The 21,840-nt window shown below is 42.2% G+C and overlaps 3 protein-coding genes across 6 annotated transcripts in view; 1 reads left to right on the top strand and 2 right to left on the bottom strand.

Annotated features, from left to right (window-relative positions):
* LOC124026647 (serine incorporator 3-like) overlaps positions 1–6,266 on the top strand; it is a 29,435-nt gene extending 23,169 nt beyond the window's left edge. The window contains exons 7-10 of the mRNA XM_046339489.1: positions 3,194–3,284; positions 3,658–3,859; positions 4,758–4,985; positions 5,559–6,266. Of these exons, the coding sequence (XP_046195445.1) occupies positions 3,194–3,284; positions 3,658–3,859; positions 4,758–4,985; positions 5,559–5,697 (660 nt within the window). The 3' untranslated portion in view covers positions 5,698–6,266. The remainder of the gene's footprint in view (positions 1–3,193; positions 3,285–3,657; positions 3,860–4,757; positions 4,986–5,558) is intronic.
* A 3,330-nt stretch (positions 6,267–9,596) lies between these two features.
* On the bottom strand, positions 9,597–16,082 carry LOC124026663 (natural cytotoxicity triggering receptor 3 ligand 1-like). 3 transcript variants are annotated; one of them, XM_046339491.1, is made up of 7 exons: positions 15,405–16,081; positions 14,269–14,610; positions 13,484–13,828; positions 13,046–13,150; positions 11,217–11,558; positions 10,559–10,876; positions 9,597–10,027 (listed from the first exon to the last, which is right to left on the bottom strand). In XM_046339491.1, exons 1-7 carry the CDS (start codon positions 15,466–15,468, stop codon positions 9,708–9,710), a joined length of 1,836 nt encoding a protein of 611 aa, XP_046195447.1. In that variant the 5' UTR covers positions 15,469–16,081; the 3' UTR covers positions 9,597–9,707. The 3 variants fall into 3 exon arrangements, with proteins under 3 accessions (XP_046195447.1, XP_046195446.1, XP_046195448.1); XM_046339490.1 differs by having other exon boundaries at positions 13,046–13,156; XM_046339492.1 differs by lacking the exon at positions 13,046–13,150 and having other exon boundaries at positions 15,405–16,082.
* Positions 16,083–16,156: 74 nt separating this feature from the next.
* Positions 16,157–20,487, bottom strand: LOC124018691 (EKC/KEOPS complex subunit TP53RK-like). 2 transcript variants are annotated; one of them, XM_046334054.1, is made up of 2 exons: positions 20,294–20,487; positions 16,157–16,970 (listed from the first exon to the last, which is right to left on the bottom strand). In XM_046334054.1, exons 1-2 carry the CDS (start codon positions 20,310–20,312, stop codon positions 16,477–16,479), a joined length of 513 nt encoding a protein of 170 aa, XP_046190010.1. In that variant the 5' UTR covers positions 20,313–20,487; the 3' UTR covers positions 16,157–16,476. The 2 variants fall into 2 exon arrangements, with proteins under 2 accessions (XP_046190010.1, XP_046190002.1); XM_046334046.1 differs by lacking the exon at positions 20,294–20,487 and adding an exon at positions 19,513–19,761.
* Positions 20,488–21,840: the final 1,353 nt, after the last annotated feature.

The raw sequence follows: 21,840 nt of genomic DNA on the forward strand, positions 1-21,840 counted from the left end.
CCAAAGTAACTAAGCCTATCATCAGTAACACACTACGCCGCCAGGGACTCAAATCCTGCAGTGCCAGACGTGTCCCCCTGCTTAAGCCAGTACATGTCCAGGCCCGTCTGAAGCGCAGGTCCTAATCCAGGCACTTGTCATCTCCCATCTGGATTATTGCAACTCGCTGTTGGCTGGGCTCCCTGCCTGTGCCATTAAACCCCTACAACTCATCCAGAACGCCGCAGCCCGTCTAGTGTTCAACCTTCCCAAGTTCTCTCACGTCACCCCGCTCCTCCGCTCTCTCCACTGGCTTCCAGTTGAAGCTCGCATCCGCTACAAGACCATGGTGCTTGCCTACGGAGCTGTGAGGGGAACGGCACCTCAGTACCTCCAGGCTCTGATCAGGCCCTACACCCAAATAAGGGCACTGCGTTCATCCACCTCTGGCCTGCTCGCCTCCCTACCACTGAGGAAGTACAGTTCCCGCTCAGCCCAGTCAAAACTGTTCGCTGCTCTGGCTCCCCAATGGTGGAACAAACTCCCTCACGACGCCAGGACAGCGGAGTCAATCACCACCTTCCGGAGACACCTGAAACCCCACCTCTTTAAGGAATACCTAGGATAGGATAAAGTAATCCTTCTCACCCCCTCCCCCCTTAAAATATTTAGATGCACTATTGTAAAGTGGTTGTTCCACTGGATGTCATAAGGTGAATGCACCAATTTGTAAGTCGCTCTGGATAAGAGCGTCTGCTAAATGACTTAAATGTAAATGTAAATGTAAGTTTGCTAGAGAGCATTTGGATGATCCAGAAGAAGATTGGGAGAATGTCATATGGTCAGATGAAACCAAAATAAAACTCAACTCGTCGTGTTTGGAGGACAAAGAATGCTGAGTTGCATCCAAAGAACACCATACCTACTGTGAAGCATGGGGGTGGAAACATCATGCTTTGGGGCTGTTTTTCTGCAAAGGGCCCAGGACGACTGATCCGTGTAAAGGAAAGAATGAATTGGGCCATGTATCGTGAGATTTTGAGTGAAAACCTCCTTCCATCAGCAAGGACATTGAAGATGAAACGTGGCTGGGTCTTTCAGCATGACAATGATCCCAAACACACCGCCCGGGCAACGAAGGAGTGGCTTCGTAAGAAGCATTTCAAGGTCCTGGAGTGGCCTAGCCAGTCTCCAGTTCTCAACCCCATAGAAAATCTTTGGAGGGAGTTGAAAGTCTGTGTTGCCCAGCAACAGCCCCAAAACATCACTGCTCTAGAGGAGATCTGCATGGAGGAATGGGCCAAAATACCAGCAACAGTGTGTGAAAACCTTGTGAAGACTTACAGAAAATATTTGACCTCTGTCAATGCCAACAAAGGGTATGTAACAAAGTATTGAGATAAACTTTTGTTATTGACCAAATACTTATTTTCCACCAGAATCTGCAAATAAATTCATAAAAATCCTACAATGTGAATTTCTGGATTTTTTTCTTCTCCTTTTGTCTGTCATAGTTGAAGAGTACCTATGATGAAAATTACAGGCCTCTCTCATCTTTTTAAGTGGGAGAACTTGCACAATTGGTGGCTGACTAAATACTTTTTTGCCCCACTGTATATATATATATTTGATTTTTAACGCCTCCACCAATCCCCCCCCCTCTTCGGAGGACAAATATATTTTTGTTTTTTTACAGCTTTTCTGCTATATTTACATACATTTTACAGACACATTTTACATATATACTACTGTTCAAAAGTTTGTGGTCAATTAGAAATGTCCTTGGTTTTGAAAGAAAAGCCATTTTTTGTCCATTAAAATAACATCAAATTGATCGGAAATACAGTGTAGACATTGTTAATGTTGTAAATGACTATTTTAGCTGGAAACGGCTGATTTTTTAATGGAATATCTACATAGTTGTACAGGGGCCCATGATCAGCAACCATCACTCCTGTGTTCCGATGGCACGTTGTGTTTATCATTTTAAAAGGCTAATTGATCATTAGAAAACCCTTTTTCAATTATGTTAGCACAGCTGAAAACTGTTGTCCTGATTAAAGTAGCAACAAAACTGGCCTTCTTTAGACTAGTTGAGTATCTGGAGCATCAGCATTTGTGGGTTCGATTACAGGCTCAAAATGGCAAGAAACAAATAACTTTCTACTGAATCTCGTCAGTCTATTCTTGTTCTGAGAAATTCCATGTGAGAAATTGCCAAGAAACTGAAGATCTCGTACAATGCTGTGTCCTACTCCCTTCACAGAACAGTGCAAACTGTCTCAAACCAGAATAGAAAGAGGAGTGGGAGGCCCTGGTGCACTACTGAGCAAGAGGACAAGTACATTACTCCGGGATGCTGGCCTTCTAGGCAGAGTTGCAAAGAAAAAAACATAGACTGGCCAAAAAAAGAAAAGATTAAGATGGACAAAATAACACGGACACTGGACAGAGGAACTCTACCTAGAAGGCCAGCATCCCGTCGCCTCTTCACTGTTGACGTTGAGACTGGTGTTTGGTGGGTACTATTTAATGAAGCTGCCAGTTGAGGACTTGTGAGGCGTCTGTTTCTCAAACTAAACACTCTAATGTAGTTGTCCTCTTGCTCAGTTGTGCACCGGGGCCTCCCACTCCTTTTTGTATTGTAATCTGTATAATTATAATCTGTATGAAGACAAAAAGGCCATTTTTGTACAAAGGGTGAGCCTTTCTTAATAATCTACTGGAGAACTATTTGGGGTTTTAGGATAACTTATGTATGAGTGAAGCTTTTAGTGAGGGGTTTAAAGATTTAATATTTCATAATTTTAGCCCCCCAAACTGATATTCATTATATAAGTAGGCATGTTTAATTTTGTCTGGCTTAGCATTCCAAATAAAATGTTTTTTTTTGTTTTTTTTGCTCATATGATTTAAAAATGTTTAGTCTGGAGTAGGCAGTTAATCAATGTGATTTTTCCATCATTTGACAATGTCATCATGATATTAATATAGAGAAGCGTTTCCCAAACACGGTCCTGGGGCCTCCCAAGGGTCCCTGGTACTATACAGCTGGTTCAAATAATCATCAAGAATTGGACAAGGGCAAAAACCAAAACGTGCCCCAGGACCGCGTTTGGGAAACCCTGATATCGATCGTAATAAAATCATGGAAGAAAATAAACACATTTTTGGAATCCGTTTGTAAATCACAGTTTTGTTTAATTATTTTTAGAAATTCCAGCCCCGATCCGGTCTACTCCAGTCCTCCTTCATGACTATGTACACCATGTATCTGACCTGGTCGGCCATGACCAACGAGCCTGGTAAGAGACACTGTTATAGCTGCTACCCCAACAGCATCCTTTACCTGTTCATCTATTGTTCATTATTAATTCAAACTTAATTAACCAATTGTTTAAATGCTTCTCTATATGACTAATTACTGGGTACTATCAAATAAATTCTCAATTACAAACACGTACTTGCTTAAACTCTACATTGCCCACGAAAATGGTAAATTCTCCTGTTCAGCTCGAGTCAAACGGAAAAATCACCACCCCCTCTCATGGATTAATGATATGATTATGCTTTACAACTAATTAAAATATATCTATAAAAATGAAAGGGAGAAAAATGTAATCTCAAAGTCTTACATTTTTTTCCCTGTTGGGCAACCACCCCCCGGGCCCCCTTTAGACCGTACATGCAACCCCAGCCTGCTGAGCATCTTCCAGCAGACACTGGTGCCCACGCTGGCCCCACTGGAGATCGAGAACCAGACGACTGTGGTGATCATCGGCACTGAAGAGCCCATCCTCTCCTCCCCCTATCTGCAGTGGTGGGACACCCAGAGCATTGTGGGATTGGCCATCTTCATCCTTTGCATCCTCTATTCCAGGTGTGATTGGTCAGCAAGGCAGACTTGGGTACAGCTACAGCACATCGTGGTTTGGGGAATATAAGTCATGTACATTTGTCAGTGCCTCACAGTATTAGTGGATGTGGTGACTCCCTCATTCACATAATTAGAATTTCAGTTTTCAGTTTGAGCACTCTGAAAGCGCTAATGCAATCAAATCAAATCAAATGTATTTATATAGCCCTTCGTACATCAGCTGATATCAATCCACTTTGGTTATATTTGATTAAAGCATTACAATAACTAGAAATACCTATAAATGCTTACCCATGCTTATTGTTAGATTCTAAATAAACATAGTAAAACAGACAACTAGGAAAAGCTCAAACCAAGTTTATTCCCCCAATGGGTCGGACAGCTGAACAGACAAAAACACATTTACACATTTAAACCTTCCTCGTATGGTGAGACAGCCAATACGTCTCTGTTGCTTGGCAGAAAGTTAAGTGATATGGGTAATAAACTGACCTCAACCCCCATTCCTCACTAATCCTGAGCTATCCAACCTTTTCATTTACTCAGTAACATTCCAAGCTCCTGGCTCATATCCAACCTCCATTGACCCCACCATATACATTCCTCCTACAGATAACCATTAACTTCTGGTGTAGCAATGATTTCAAATTACAACCCAACAACTGAAACCAGACTGTTGCCCTTCTCCTCTCTATATGATACCTAATATCTAACAATAACATGTTCTGACAGAATGTTAACTCTCTGCATTCCCCTCTCTCCCTCAGTAACATGAATAAGGATCATTCATATTTAAAGTTAGTCAGAACCCATCATTATAAATGCTTTACTTGCTATGTTATAATTGCTAATGAAATTATAGTGCTTATTATAATGCCTATAAATGTGTACTTCCTTGCAGCATCCGCTCGTCCAACACCAGCCAGGTGAACAAGTTAACCATGGCCTCTAACGACACAGTGATCCTGGAGGAGAGTAAAGCGGGCACCCCGGACGAGGAGGGAGGGACGGGACCCAGGCGTGTGGAGGATAACGAGAGGGACACGGTCCAGTACAGCTATTTCTTCTTCCACTTCATGCTCTTCCTGGCTTCACTCTACATCATGATGACTCTCACCAACTGGTACAGGTCAGTATGGCCAAACGACACAGATGACCAACGTTGTGAAATGCTGTGTCTGAAAACGTTACTAGCTGTCAAGTCTTTGCTTCCTCCGTCCTTGTTTCCTTAATTCCCTTTGAGGATTTGTTCTTGGTACACCTTGGAGAGGATCCAAGGTTCCTCACTCTGAGAACCTCCTCCAATGAGCTTTGAAGGTAATTGAGAAAATAAGGACAGAGGGAGCAAGGATTTGACAGCTAGTGACATTTTCAGACACGGCCATGTTGTCAAACTTGGTCGTGCACATTTTGAGGTGTAGTTGAACTCCTCTTTTGTGATCCCATTGTGTTCGTCAAAAATAGGGAGGAACCACAATGTTTTGACACTAAAGAGGAAATAACATTAATTACACATTGTGTTCTTTTATAGTTCAACATGTTATATTTCAATGGAGACCGCTCCATCTCTCTAAAATGAAAGTGCCCACAAAGCAACGCTGCAACGCAATACTTCTTCCATGGATATTTCTCTTACAGATTCACATTGTAACAATTGTTCAGATATGACTATATATACAAATCTTATTTTTTTCCCATACAGTCCTGATGCAGACTACAATGCCATGACCAGCAAGTGGCCGGCGGTTTGGGTGAAGATCTCCTCCAGTTGGGTGTGCCTTACCCTCTATACCTGGACCGTGGTCGCCCCGATGATACTCACCAACCGGGACTTTAGCTGAGAACGGTTCCACCAACGCAGTATTTTCTTTTCACGTTCCTTATTGTGATTCCTGATTTAGCAAAGAAAAAAAAAGTGTGTTTTACATTGACCACGTGGCCTAGATTTCAAATGATTTCCTGTCAAAATGACCTGTTTTGTTTTATGTATTAGATGTTGATGGTTTCTCATTAAAAAATCTCTTTAGTTGGCTTTTAGATGCATTAGAAGAAATAGATTCACATATGAACCTGGTGTTAAATCGCTAACCTTGTTGGTTCATTTGAAGGTTGACAGATGTGTTTTTTGGTCAATTTTGTACAATTAGGGACCAAATCGTGTATTGATGGTTGACCTTTATGTCAAAAGAACATTTTTACATTTTCCTTTTTTTTTTGTACATTCTCTCAATGTAAATTCATCTTTGACTGACTAACATTCCAAACCAACTATAAGAATGTAAGATCCTTTATCTCTTGAGTAAATATACACTGAGTATACCAAACATTAGGAACACCTTCCTAATACTGAGTTGGACCCCCCCCCCCCTTTTGGACTCAGAACAGCCTCAATTTGTTGGGGCATGGACTCTACAAGGTATTGAAAGCGTTGTGTTGTGACATGGTAGGGGTGGTATACAGAAGATAGCCATATTTGGTCAAATACCAAGTATACCATATTTTGGCAAGAACAGCTGAATTTAGCAAAGAGAAATGACAGTCCATCATTACTTTAAGACATGAAGGTCAGTCAAAAACTATCAAGCGCTATGATGAAACTGTCTCTCATGAGGACTGCCACAGGAAAGGATGACCCAGAGTTACCTCTGCTGCAGAGGATAAGTTCATTAGAGTTACCAGCCTCAGAAATTGGCAATTAACTGCACCTCAGATTGCAGCCCAAATAAATTATTCACAGAGTTCAAGTAACAGACACAAATCAACATCAAGTGTTCAGAGGAGACTGTGAATCAGGCCTTTATGGTCGAATTGCTGCAAAGAAACCGCTACTAAAGGACACCAATAATAAGGAGAGACTTCCTTGGGCCAAGAAATATGAGCAATCGACATTCGACGGGTGGAAATCTGTCCTTTGGTCTGATGAGTCCAAATTTGAGATTTTCGGTTCCAACCGACTGGTACTGTATATTTAGCACTTGTAATTACATATATTTTGACTACGTCAGATTAATTGCTTCATATGAGTTGAATTATTTGTTTTAAAGCATTGATTCTGTCATGACTGTCCACAAGAATCCAAATAGGTCAGATCAGGTTTGCAATGAATAACTTAAATCAGACCCCCTCTCACCCGCAGTGAGTGGGAAGTAAAGAACTAGGGGGGTTAACAACTCATGACCTGTTGTTAATCAAGGAGAGAAGATTCAGGTCCCTCTCCAAATTCACCAAAGGAATGTGCCTTTTTTTCCAGAGACTTTTCCAGATGAAACTCTAACACGTTCAAATATCAAATACTGGAACAATATTTCTAACATATAACTTGGGAATGTTCACTTTGTTATTTTGTGATGTCATTAAAATTGTTATAAAGGAAATCATGTAACTTAGAAAGTATACCCACTGCATATATGACGTGTCCATCCTATGTGTTGTGCATGTAATATGAAAAATGATGAAAGTATTTCTGTTAAGAGAGGGATTTGATTTTTAGGAGCCATTAGAGATCATTGTTTTACATAAACTTTGCAGTGACAAGTCATGCAGTCATAGGTAAGGCTCAGGTTTTTGCAGATGCAGGAGGTTATGACTGTTCAGAATGATGATATGATACAAGGTTATGATTAATAAGTTGACTGTTTATAGATTATAGACTGTTTAAGACTTTTTAGAGTTTAATTCAGGAGATGGTAACTCTTTAAACAACCGCTCTTGTGGTGCCTCAGATCCTAATGAGTTAATTGTTACATGATTCATTTAATCGGGTAACAATTAAACATAGTTAGATAAATTAGATTAGATAAATAAGTCTTCCGATTAATGTTAAAGTCAAGTCAGGACAATTCCCTTTACCGTTATATTTAAGTCGCTTAGTATGAGACTAGGTGACATGATGTTCAGTAATTGTTTTGCTTCCACTTACAGTATGTCCTCAGTTCCGTATTACAGACGCTTATTTAGTTATAGCCAATTCTTTTTTTTGTGTTCTTTAAAAAAACTATTTTACCCCTTTTTTCTCCCCAATTTCGTGGCATCCAATTGTTGTAGTAGCTACTATCTTGTCTCATCGCTACAACTCCCGTACGGCTCGGGAGAGACGAAGGTTGAAGGTCATGCGTCCTCCGATACACAACCCAACCAAGCCGCACTGCTTCTTAACACAGTGCGCATCCAACTCGGAAGCCAGCCGCACCAATGCGCCGGAGGAAACACCGTGCACCTGGCCACCTTGGCTAGCGCACACTGCGCCCGGCCCGCCACAGGAGTCGCTAGTGCACGATGAGACAAGGATATCCCTACCAGCCAGACTCTCCCTAACCCGGACGACGCTAGGCCAATTGTGCGTCGCCCCATGGACCTCCCGGTCACGGCCGGCTGCGACAGAGCCTGGGCTCAAACCCAGAGTCACTGGTGGCACAGCTAGCACCGCCCTAGACCACTGCACCACCCGGGAGGCCCGATTAAGACAAATTTTAAATTATTATTTTTTTTTAAAAAGTCATTCAAGTATAAATGACCTGTTTTAATTACATAAATTACTGGTTGTTTTGCAACCCTAGCCTTGAGCAGTCATGTCTGTGGGTATTAATGTTACACTCAGAAAGTGAAAAAACTGTTTAAGTAAATTAAGGAAATAACCACTTCACTGAGCTGTCTGTCTAAACTACTGGCACACATCTGGGACACCCATGCATACCCCACAAGACATGCCACAAGAGGTCTCTTCACAGTCCCCAAGTCCAGGACAGACTTTTAGAGCCATGACTACATGGAACTCTATTCCACATCAAGTAACTGTAAAGCAGTACAATTAGATTTTAAAAACAGATTAAAAAACACCTTATGGAACAGCAGGGTCTGTGAAGCAACACAAACATTGGCACAAACACATACGATAACATACGCACTATACATGCACATGGATTTAGTATTGTAGATATGTGGTGAAGGGGCCTGAGGGCACACAGTGTGTTGTGAAAATTATGAATGTATTGTAAAGTTTTTAAAATGGTATAAACTGCATTAATTTTGATGGACCCCAGGAAGAGTAGCTGCTGCTTTGGCAGTTTGTTTTGATTAGTTCTTGTTTTCTTGTCTTGTTTTTACAATTTTAAAACCCATCTAGGTACTGATTGATGATTTAATTTGTCTGTCCCTAATACATAAACTGAAGACCCAGAGCTCTGACTTAATGTATGTTACTATTAAAAAATCTATTATTAAAAATAGTTATTATTATTAAAATAATAATAATATTTAACCTTTATTTAACTAGGCAAGTCAGTTAAGAACAAATTCTTATTTACAATGACGACCTAAGAACAGTGGGTTTAACTGCCTTGTTCAGGGGCAGAACGACAGATTTTGTTTTACCTTGTCAGCTCGGTGATTCGATTAACACCCTTTCGGTTACTGACCCAATGCTCTAACCACTAAGCTACCTGCCGCCCCAATTGAAGTGTTTATAGTGATCAATCTGCCATTTTCATACCGTATGCAGGATGTAAGTATATAGGGTTACGAACCTATGTTTGTTAGATTAATTTACCTCAATATAAAAGGTGTAGTACTGACACTTTTTTCCTAGTTTAGGCCCCACATTTCATGAGCATATCTAGTATGCTACGACAAATGCATCAAATTAATTTACAAAAATAACCTTAGGTATACTATATACTTTAGCGGTAATATCCTTATATACATCCCAGACCTGGGTTCAAATACTACTTGAAATAATTTCAAATACTTGAGCCGTCCTTTATTGAGCTTTCCTGTTGTAATGGAACCAATAGAAAAGTCCCAAAAGTGCAAACACAGTATTTGATCAAAGGTCTGACTTCCCTTGACTAGGTGATTATGAGATCTGATGTGTGAACACCCTCTCCTCCGGTTCCTTCTGGGCACTGTGGACCACCCGGCACCTGAACTCTGAGCCGTAGTCCTCCGAGGTGTGGCTCAGTTTGAGGAAGCTCCACATAGAGTAGAGGCCATTGATGTTGAGGCTGGGTGGGGAGTTGAAGAACTGGCTGTTGGGGACCGTCTGTCCGTCCTTAAACCATGTGACAGACACTTGTTCAGGACAGAAGTCTTTGACACAGAGGTTGAGCGTGCACTCCTCATCCAGCAGAGGGAGTAGTGGCTCACACTTGATGAACATCACGCTTGGAGGAGTACCTGGTGAAGAAGGTCCTATTCATTACAGTAGGCATCAAATGGAATAAATTGCCCTGAAACAGGGAGGGAGTACTTGGACTTGTCTGAAAAGAAATGATCATTTTCAGGTGCAAAAATAGTTTTGCTATGATAAGCCCAAATGAACATAACTGATTACACACATCACGTTTGCGCAAAAAAGTTATCAGAAGACACTTAACTAATCAGAGGAAGACACTATCAACTTATCAGAGGAAGACTATCTTGAATAACAGCTCCATCAGTTATATTCTGTCTCTTGATGCCTTCTGAACAAAATTAGGACAACCAACAAATAGAATTCAATTTCCAGGATGTAAACTTGCCCTCTAACTCATATTTCATCTACACATTATGACAACTACCACCATATAGCCTAGCTTTGATTGTCTGAATACATTTGTGAGATAAATGTAGAAACGTAACTAAAATAGAGTTAGACACCCCAACCAGTTTGAAAAAAAAAAGAGTTTGTGACCCCTGTGCTAAAAAGAACAGCATGTCTTTGATTACCTTGTGTGTTAATATGATAGAGAACGTCTTTGTATCCTGGCCCGGCGAAACTGGAGTGATACAAGCGGCATGTGTAGACCACCTTCTCGTCTTCCTGAGCTATTGTCAGTTCGATCTTACTCCACATGCTGTACATCCGCTCGTGGTCAGAGAACGGTCCATAGTTAGTGACTGTCCTCACCTGCTCCCCGTCATTTCTCGACCACTCGAGATGGAGGTCGTCCGGGTAGAACTTCTCAACCCGACAGCAGAGCACCAGCAACCTCTTCACCTCTGGGATCTGAGGCATGCTGGAGATGTGAAAGAACGATGGAGTCACTGGGGAAAATGAAAAGGGAACCATGTGTTATGTCAAAAGTGGTACATTTCTAGATATTGGTACAGATTCAGTTGGATGGACTTTTTTGGTTGTGTTTTATGAATGACAGTGTATATAAAATATTATATATAATGTTAACATGTCCACTCATTTGTATTGCTCTCAAGACCCACTTCAAGCTTGTACTACTACCCGACTTTGAACACAGAACAGTTCAGCATGACGTACTGGTTACATTACGTTATTACATTTGTAAGTCGCTCTGGATAAGAGCGTCTGCTAAATGACTTAAATGTAAATGTACATTATTATAGTTATTCCATGACATTATTACATTACCTTTTACACTTACAGTGGTCTCTCTGGTGATCTTCCTACCTCTGTACAGCACAACACACAGGTACTTAGCCTGGTCCTCCCTAACTGACAGACAGACTGACAGGGTGGACACGTGATGCGTGCTCTCAGAGTGGATGTTAGCCTGGTCACTCAGGTTCTTGTGGCTCAACAGTGCCTTTGATTGGCTATTGGAAGCTGCGTTACAGTCCCTGTTGGCTGTTATCTTGTACCATTTCACTTTGAACTCTCTCAGTCGTACTCTTTTAATGGTGCATTTTAAGTTGGTCGGCTTCATGGCATAAACGATGGTGGGTTTGATGATGTCAGAGATGCTGGGAGGAACTGAGGAAAAATACACAAATATTATGACAATGATCATGCTACATCGGTAGTCACTGTGATGCGTCGGTAGTCACCATGCTGTCAGGAGTCACCATGCTGCATCAGTATTCACCATGCTGTCAGTCGTCACCATGCTACATCATTATTCACCATGCTGTCAGTAGTTACCATGCTACATCAGTATTCACCATGCTACATCATTATTCACCATGCTGTCAGTAGTTACCATGCTACATCAGTATTCACCATGCTACATCAGTATTCACCATGCGACTTCGGTAGTCACCATGCTACATCCGTAGTCACCATGCTGTCAGTAGTCACCATGCTACATCAGTAGTCACCATCCTACATCAGTATTCACCATGCTACATCAGTATTCACCATGCTACATTATTATTCACCATGCTGCATCATTATTCACCATGCTACATCAGTATTCACCATGCTACATTATTATTCACCATGCAACATCAGTATTCAACATCCTACATCAGTATTCACCATGCTGCATCATTATTCACCATCCTACATCAGTATTCACCATCCTACATCAGTATTCACCATGCTGCATCATTATTCACCATGCAACATCAGTATTCACCATGCTACATCAGTATTCACCATGCTACATCAGTATTCACCATGCTACATTATTATTCACCATCCTACATCAGTATTCACCATCCTACATCAGTATTCACCATGCAACATCAGTAGTCATCATTATTCACCATGCAACATCAGTATTCACCATGCTACATCAGTATTCACCATGCTACATCAGTATTCACCATGCTACATTATTATTCACCATCCTACATCAGTATTCACCATCCTACATCAGTATTCACCATGCTGCATCATTATTCACCATGCAACATCAGTAGTCACCATCCTACATTATTATTCACCATGCTGCATCATTCAACATGCTACATCAGTATTCACCATGCTAGTCACCATGCTACATCAGTATTCAACATCCTACATCAGTATCCACCATGCTGCATCATTATTCACCATGCAACATCAGTATTCACCATGCTACAATATTATTCACCATGCAACATCAGTATTCACCATCCTACATCAGTATTCACCATGCTGCATCATTATTCACCATGCTACATCAGTATTCACCATCCTACATTATTATTCACCATGCTGCATCATTATTCACCATGCTACATCAGTATTCACCATGCTACATTATTATTCACCATCCTACATCAGTATTCACCATCCTACATCAGTATTCACCATGCTGCATCATTATTCACCATGCAACATCAGTATTCACCATGCAACATCAGTAGTCACCATGCGACTTCGGTATTCAACATGCTACGTCGGTAGTCACCAAGCTACGTCGGTAGTCACCATGCTACATCAGTAGTCACCATTCTACAAGGTGTGCAGGCTTTTGTTCCAGCACAACAGAACACACCTGAATCTAATAATCACTTCTTGGATTGTAAACGTACCTGTGTAAAAATACCTGTAGAAGACCATTGCACCACCGATGACAGAGAAGACCAGAAGACCACTAACAAGACTAGTAACTACCATCAGCGTTACAGCATTAAACCCTGGATTTGATGAGAGAGGAGTTAGAAGTACATGTTGATAAAATACACTAGAAATACACTGAAATTGACTTTCAGTCCATTTAAATACAATATGTGTATAGTAGTGTTCAGTTGAATCCTTATTAAAACACCCAATTGCATTTTTTTTTAAATTCTCATTGTATTTATCTGTATTTGTTTTTATGTCTTTATGTTTTTATGTTTATGTATGCTTAATGAAATATTTTCATTTATGCTCAGAGCCGCAAACTACATTTCCCCATGGGGAAAATCCAGTATAATTTGTTCTGAATCCCAATATAAAGCTGATAGAGTGGTGTGTTGGCTTCCCACCTTGCACAGTCAACAAGATGCTTTTGCTGTATTTTCCATCAGGGTAGGACCTATGTTCAATGTGACAGATGTACATGGCTCCTCCGCTCCCTACGGCTGAAGCCTGGACAGTGATGTGACTGCTGACACTGTAGGTGCCGTCTGGATTGGGCACAGCCATTCCAGTGCACACATCACGCGAGATGGCCCCGCGAGCCATGCTCCCAAGGGCCACCCGGGAGCCATTTTGGATCAGCCAGGTCACAGCCAGATTCTCTGGGTAGAATCCTGTGATGTCACACATCAATGTCCGTTCCTCCCCCTCCATCACCATGGCGGTTTCTGGGAGGGACACTGAGGGTCTGGCTGTAGGGAAAAGATGGAGTAAAGAGTGTGAATTAAGTTCCCTCACTGTGGCCTAATTCACACACAATTAAATACATTGTACACACAGAGTGTGAAGTTGTGAACTAGGCATGTGTGTGTAAGGTAAAGCCATGTCATTATGTAAATAATAAGATGCATCCATTAGGATACTACTGGAGGCCTATTCTCAACAATTTCACTGACTTTCACAGCAATAACAAATATGACTATAGCATCAGTGGAGGATGGTGTCAGTAAAATTGGAGGACCGGCTCATTGTAATGACTGGAACAGTAACAAACACATTCCATTCCACTCATTACTATGAGCCGGTCTCTTTTCAACAGCCTCCACTGCCTATCATTGCTTCATTTTCTGCTGGGCTAAAATGTTCTGGTGATAAAATGTACAAAAGGGGCTAACAGAACGTCAGACAGCACCTGATACTTCCAGCTGTGAGGAAACTTTGTATGTGTTGGGAGTGATGATCACTCTGCAGCGGTAGAGTCCCTCATCAGCCACGGTCATGTTGAACAAACGAAGGGATGCATTGCCCTGAAGCAACCCCGTTTGGTCGACTCGAGACCCTTCACGATGCACCTTGGCACTCTCGTTCTGGAACGTATACACTAGGTGCTTTATGGTCTCTTTATCCACCATCATCCCCCACTCAACCGTGATTTTCTTCAGCGGTACATGTTCAGGCTTCTTGAAAGAGCAGTTTAAGGTAACATCTGTGCCAGCTAAGATGGCGATCTTCGTTGTAGACTGGGCCTTTGCACCTACAGTCCAAAACACAAACCAGTTTGGGTAATATCTTTTTATGCCAGTCATGAGAGTTTGGGGTTGAGTGCCTTGCTGCAGTATTTGAATATGAAAAATGTTCACATGAGACTGCAGCATGTAGCTGGGAGGTATTTTATGATATCACCCTGACTCACGATCAATACGTAGGATACAATATGTTTTTGCTCAATTTTCACTGATAAGCTTCTTTTTTTTTTTTTTGCTGTCACCGTACCCAACCAGACACATTGGGAGCAGTGCCCCTGGGAGCACTTAGGGGTAAAGTGCCTTGCTCAAGGGGTAGGTAGTATACAGGGATATGAGAGCCAACAACCAGATCACTTCTTGCAGATTTCCCCACAGGCAGCTTGGGGGTTCGACGACTGCCCCATAATTAAAACTGACATTTTTTATTTTATGTATTTATTTAACTAGGCAAGTCAGTTAAGAACAAATTCTTATTTACAATGACGGCCTACCCCGGACGACGCTGGGCCAATTGTGCGCCGCCCTATGGGACTCCCAATCACGGCCGGATATGAAAAAGCCTATTCTGTTACATAACAAACATGCATAGCAGAAACAGCTACTGTAAGATATCTTCCCATAAATGTAGTAATGCAACGTTAAAGATTAGATGTGAAAAAATGTTTTAAGAACTTGTTTCGTAGCCAAGACAAATACTATTGCTCTCTACTAGGACTGACATTGACCTTTGTCCCACTACTCCGAAGAAACCTGTAGTTAGAATACAAAGACAATCAAAACACTGGCCAGTTTTTCCTCTTACCTTTACAATGCAAAATAATGAGCAGAATCGTAGTGACATTTTTAATATCCCAGCTACTATTCATTGGTAATCACTTTGGGTTTTTTACTGTGACAAGTGCATTGAGACTGAAGAGCAATTCTGAAAGTAAACTTTGACACAGATCTCAGTCAAGTGCGTTCCAATGCTCCAATTGAGTCACAGGAAAGCTCATAAGTTACCAAATATGGACATTGTTACGTAACAGTGAATATTGTGATTGGCGCAATAGAAATAGTATTGAGAAATCATTGCCTGCATACTGTATGGTGCTGACTGAGGAACCACATTCTAGATTCTCAGCATACTAAACTAAACTGAAAGAACACAAACCAATAAAAGCGAGCAGTCTTTTATTTCAAAAACAAATATTTCTAGTAACATAAAATTGTGGCACTGACAGTCTCTATGCTTCCATACAAATATCAAATAGAACTTAACAAATCAGTGCCAAACAGGGCATGTCATTATAAATGCATATGCACAGATTATCTTGTAGGTTCCCTTAACCTACCGTCGACCTTTCTATTCTCAACCGACCCACGGCCTCTTTCTCCCCTCAACCGACCCACGGCCTCTTTCTCCCCCTCAACCGACCCACGGCCTCTTTCTCCCCCTCAACCGACCCACGGCCTCTTTCTCCCCCTCAACCGACCCTCGGCCTCTTTCTCCCCCTCAACCGACCCTCGGCCTCTTTCTCCCCCTCAACCGACCTCTTTCGGCCTCTTTTCTCCCCCTCAACCGACCATCGGCCTCTTTCTCCCCCTCAACCGACCATCGGCCTCTTTCTCCCCCTCAACCGACCATCGGCCTCTTTCTCCCCCTCAACCGACCATCGGCCTCTTTCTCCCCCTCAACCGACCATCGGCCTCTTTCTCCCCTCAACCGACCATCGGCCTCTTTCTCCCCCTCAACCGACCATCGGCCTCTTTCTCCCCCTCAACCGACCATCGGCCTCTTTCTCCCCCTCAACCGACCATCGACCTCTTTCTCCCCTCAACCGACCATCGACCTCTTTCTCCCCCTCAACCGACCATCGACCTCTTTCTCCCCCTCAACCGACCATCGACCTCTTTCGCCCTCTCAACCGAACTTCGTCAAGCTTTTTGATGACAGCGTGGGACTTCTTGGATGAGGCTGCGTAGGCCTTCAGCAGCTTCTCGAACAGAGCCTCAGTGTTGGGGTGGGTGCTGAGGAAAGCTTTCTCCAGCACATACATATCCACTCCCTTGTCCTCGGGCAGCGCTGATATGTAGCTCAGGCCAAAGTCAATGAGGACCAGCTCCGTCTCTTCGCTCTCAGTGCCCGCCTTCAACAGCATGTTGGAAGTGGTCAAGTCTCCATGGACAACGTCCTCATCGTGCATTTTGGCCAGAATCTGACCCATCTTCTTAGCAAGCTGGTCCAGGCGTTCCTCTGGGGGTTTCTGGGCAGAGGAGAGCGGGGTGGAGGCGATGTGGTCTCGTACGGTGATGGAGCCGACGATGTCTTCAAGGAAGATGCAGTGGGAGGTGTAGTCTACAAAGTAGACGACTGGTGCAGATATGCCTGAACAGAGAGAGAGAGTGATAGAGAGATATATTGGTGGGGATGAGAGAGAAGGGGGGGGGGGGGTATAATTAGACACTAATACAGATCAGGGATATACAGGCTTGTATCTTATCTGATATGTACACTACATGGCCAAAGTATATGGGCACGTGCTCCAACATCTCCTTCCTAAATCATGGGCATTAATATGGAGTTGGTCCCCGCTTTGCTGCCATAACAGCCTCCACTCTTCTGGGAAGGCTTTCTACTAGATGTTGGAACATTGCTGCGGGGAATTCCATTCAGCCACAAGAGCATTAGTGAGGTCAGGCATTGGTGTTGGGCGATTAGGCCTGGCTCAGAGTCGGTGTTCCAAGTCATCCCAAAGATGTTAAATGGGGTAGAGGTCAGGGCTCTATGCAGGCCAGTCAAGTTCTTCCACACCGAATACCAACAAACCATTCTGTATGGACCTCGCATTGTGCATTGGGCCATTGTCATGCTAAAACAGGAAAGGACCTTCCCAAACTATTGCAAGCACAGAATCTTCCAGAATGTCATTTTATGCTGTAGAGTTAAGATTCCCTTTCACTGGAACTTAGGGGCCTAGCTCGACCCATGAAAAACAGCCCCAGACCATTATTCCTTCTCCATCAAACTTCACAGTTATGTTATGCATTCAAGCAGGTAGCGTTCTCCTGGCATCCACCAAACCCGGATTCGTCCGTCGGACTGTCAGATGGTCAAACACGATTCACAACTCCAGAGAATGTGTTTCCACTGCTCCAGAGTCAAATGGCGGTGAGCTTTACACCACTCCATCCAACGCTTGGCATTGCACATGGTGATCTTAGGCTTGTGTGTGGCTGTTCGGCCATGGAAACCCATTTCATGAAGCTCCCGATGAACAGTTCTTGCGCTGACCTTTTCAGAGGCAGGTTGGAACTTGGTAGTGAAATCAAATCAAATTGTATTTGTCACATACACATGGTTAGCAGATAATGCAGATGTACCGAATCCACTCATTTAAAAAGGAGTGTCTACGTTTTTTGTATATATAGTGTATGATCTGCGCTAGAACAGTATAGGCCTAGCAATCATTAACATCCTGTATTGGAAAGATTTGACAGCTGTCCAGTTCTGGACACCTGTGCAGTGAGAAGCAGCTCTGTAACTAACATATATTTCAAGATTAAAAATGATTGCATAGAACCCCTGTAGTCACCTCTTGTCCAAAGATTGTCCCTCTGATTTTCAGTTGAATCGTTCATGGCAGTGTGGACTGCATACAACAGTTCATTTGGCCTATGCTGTAGGCCTGTTTTACATTCAGCAATTAGCAAGTGCAAGCCTGCTTCTCTCCCCGAATAAACTATTAGGTCTAGTAGAAAAATAAATGTCCTATAGCTTTTGCTGGGATGTCATGAGGTGAGGAATTGCCTACTGCGGAGAGGCGTGCATAGGCCTATAGACTATTGCGCATGGAAACAGTTGGGAGAGAATAGTGATGTGTAACTGAAGTAAGAAGTTAAGTTAGTTCTTTCATTAGCTAAATATTAGTGCATAGGCTAAATGTTTATCTGTGAAAGTGCATGAAAATAAAGTTGACAGATTATGAAATGGCAGATCTGAGAGTTCCTCCAGGCCACTCTGAGCTCAATTTCAAGTCTCATAACAAAGGGTCTGAATACTTTTAATAAATGTGCAAATATTTCTGAAAACCTGTTTTCGCTTTGTCATTATGGGGTATTGTGTTTAGATTTTAGGGAGAATAAAATTAAAATAAACAGTTTTAGAATAAGGCTGTAATGTAACAAAATGTGGAAAAAGGTAAGGTGTCTGAATACTTTCCAAATGCACTGTATCGACTACATGTGAAGCATCCACTTGGCGTTTCCACTCACTACAAAATATGGTGATGAGAGAAAGCTTAGTGGCAGGCAGTGGGAGAAGATGGAACGAGATGGATTTTGGCAGACACATTTTCTAAATGATTAAACATTTGATGTCGATACAGTTTTATGTTTCCAAAACTACAATCTCCAAGACTTTACCCTTTGCGAAAGTTTTCCAAAAATTACGTTTAGGAGTGCAAGATCGAATTACGTTAATGCACACATGAACTTCAGACATTCCATAACGGAAATATGCAACTGAATGCTAGAATGCGCCAATAGGATCTCACAAACTCGTGCATGGCTCTGCCCAACTCCTTGCTTGTTCTGCCCACTATGATTCATATGCTACAATTTGACACGACATCCTATCGTCTAGGTCTTTCTTGGGTAAGTTATTTTTTTGAAATCGTTGGCTGAAAGCTAGCAAGGTGGAGTCTGTGTACTTCCGTTTGTACCACAGCAAGGTAAAGCAACGCACGAGTTGAAAATACAGAACGCACTGCGTTGGTCAAGGCCGCTACGTCTCCAAAAACGTATTTGGTACGTTTTTTTACATAAAAGTATGAATTTCGCGCGACCAGTTATCAAAACTCAACTCCGCCTTGATATAAGAGAACTGAGTTGAGCTTTCCTCAGTTACATCTTGGGCTAACGCTACTCACCAGCTTTTCGACAGCGTAGTATTGAGCGCACCTCTTGCACGGTTCTGCGATGTGTGAGTTTTTCATCCAACAACGGGTGTCTATACAATTTCGGAAACCTTTCTTTTACAATGGTTGGCTTGCCCAAAAATGACCCTCGATATACACGAGCTTCTGCACCCTGTTTTATCAGTTCTATTTTGTTAAGAAACTGCGGTAGGGCCACGCTGTTCCCCTCAACAGCCATGTTTACAAATCGCTGTATCTTCCTGACAGTTGGCACAATTACATATATTTAAAACTGCTGCCACCTTCTGTTTCGGCGTAAAACTGACGAGGATCATAATTGATCATGTTCATGCCATCAGTCGAAATCTGTAAAGATTGGAGATAACGCAAGCCAGGTCACATCAAACATGTAATTCACAACTGGAAATGATAGCCCATACTGCCTACTGTGAGGTTAGTTATTAGATTGAAAAAAAAATTATGTCACACAATACGTGTTTTTCTTTACTTCTGTCATTTATATGGGCTTTGCAGCCAATAATTTATTTACACATACTACTGTGAGGGTTTTTATTTAGCCTGCTTGTTGCTCTCATGATCCCAAGGCATTAAGAAAGAATTCTTATCCCAAGGGTTTCTCAGCCAAGCACTGCTTACAGTGGGTCCATGTGAACTACAATCCTGACGTTTCTAAATGTTAAAACAGATCGCTTGCAAAACGGTTTTTGAAACATATGGAACTTATCTTTCATATTATCAAAAATAGTATTTCAAATAAAAAATATACACTTACTGTAAAAGGCCAGATCCATACGGCTGTGTGCCTCCAGCCGACGAACTACATGTAACAGTATAATTTTAAACCGTCCCCGGGTGGGAACCAGGGACCTTCTGCACACATCAACAACAGCCACCCACCGCTCCACAAAGGCCGTGGCCCTTGCAGAGCAAAGGGAACTACTACTTCAAGGTCTCAGAGCAAGTGACATAACCGATTGAAACGCTATTTAGCGCACACCGCTAACTAAGCTAGCCGTTTCACATCCGTTACATACACTTCCTCCCTAGTTACACTTACTCACAGGTGTTTGAGCACCATAGATCGCTAATTAGCACAGGTGGTTGCTTCCATCTGCCTTCAGTAAACAAGCACTGTAAAATGGATACAGTGCCTTCGGGAAAGTATTCAGACCCCTTAACTTTTTCCACAGTTTGTTACGTTACAGCCTTATTCTAAAATGTACTTATTGTTAAAAAAAATCCTCAGCAATCTACACACACTACCCCCTAATGAAAATGCGAAAAGTTTCTAGACATTTCTGAAAATGTATTATGAATAAAAAACAAAAATATCAAAGATATCTTATCTTAAAATATATTATTTATGAGACTCTAAATTGAGCTCAGGTGCATCCTGTTTCCATTGATGATTGAGATGTTTCTACAACTTGATTAGAGTCCACCTGTGGTAAATTCAATTGATTGAACATTGTTCGGAAAGGCACACACCTGTCCATATAAGGTCCCACAGTTGCCAGTACATGTCAGAGCAAAAACCAAGCCATCAGGTCAAAGGAATTGTCTGTAGAGCTCAGAGAAAGGAGCAATCGGGGTAGAAGGGCTTTGGTCAGGGAGGTGACCAAGAACACGATGGGCACTCTGACAAAGCTCTAGAGTTCCTCTGTGGAGATGGGAGAACCTTCCAGAAGGACATCCATCTCTGCTGCACTCCACCAATCAGGCCTTTATGGTAAAGTGGCCAGATGGAAGCCACTCATTAAAAAGGCACATGACAGCCCACTTGGAGTTTGCCAAAAGGCACCGAAAGACTCAGACCATGAGAAACAAGATTCCCTTGTCTGATGAACCCAAGATGACATTTTTTGGCCTGAATAACAAGCGTCACGTCTGGAGGAAACCTGACACCATCCCTACGGTGAAACGTGGTGGCAGCAACATGCTGTGGGGATGTTTTTCAGAGGCAGGGACTGGGAGACTAATCAGGATCAATGGAAAGATGAACGGAGCAAAGTGCAGAGAGAACGAACCTAAGCACACAGCCGAGACAACGCAGGAGTGACTTTGGGACAAATCTCTGAATGTCCTTGAGTGGCCCAAATAAAGGTGTACCAAGCTTGTAGCGTCATACCCAAGAAGACTCAAGGCTATAATCTGAATACTTATGTAAATGTGATTTTTTTTATATATACATACATTTGCAAACATTTCTGAAAGTATATTTTTACTTTGTTAATAGTATTGTGTGTGGATTGGGGGGGGGCAATATAATCACATTTAAAATAAGGCTGTAACTTAACAAAATGTGGGAAAAGTCAAGGG

This window comes from Oncorhynchus gorbuscha, linkage group LG03 (assembly GCF_021184085.1).
Source record: "Oncorhynchus gorbuscha isolate QuinsamMale2020 ecotype Even-year linkage group LG03, OgorEven_v1.0, whole genome shotgun sequence".
NCBI lineage: Eukaryota > Metazoa > Chordata > Actinopteri > Salmoniformes > Salmonidae > Oncorhynchus > Oncorhynchus gorbuscha.

Excerpts from the sequence above, each read along its gene's own strand:
- LOC124026663 (XM_046339490.1), bottom strand. The coding sequence starts at position 15,468 with ATGAATAGTAGCTGGGATATTAAAAATGTCACTACGATTCTGCTCATT. Across the intron at positions 13,157-13,483 it reads CATCTTGTTGACTGTGCAAG|ATCCAGGGTTTAATGCTGTA; the intron begins GTGGGAAGCCAA and ends CTCTCTCATCAA. Across the intron at positions 10,028-10,558 it reads CTATCATATTAACACACAAG|GTACTCCTCCAAGCGTGATG; the intron begins GTAATCAAAGAC and ends CTTCTTCACCAG.
- LOC124018691 (XM_046334046.1), bottom strand. The coding sequence starts at position 19,738 with ATGGCTGTTGAGGGGAACAGCGTGGCCCTACCGCAGTTTCTTAACAAA. Across the intron at positions 16,971-19,512 it reads ACTACGCTGTCGAAAAGCTG|GCATATCTGCACCAGTCGTC; the intron begins GTGAGTAGCGTT and ends CTCTCTGTTCAG.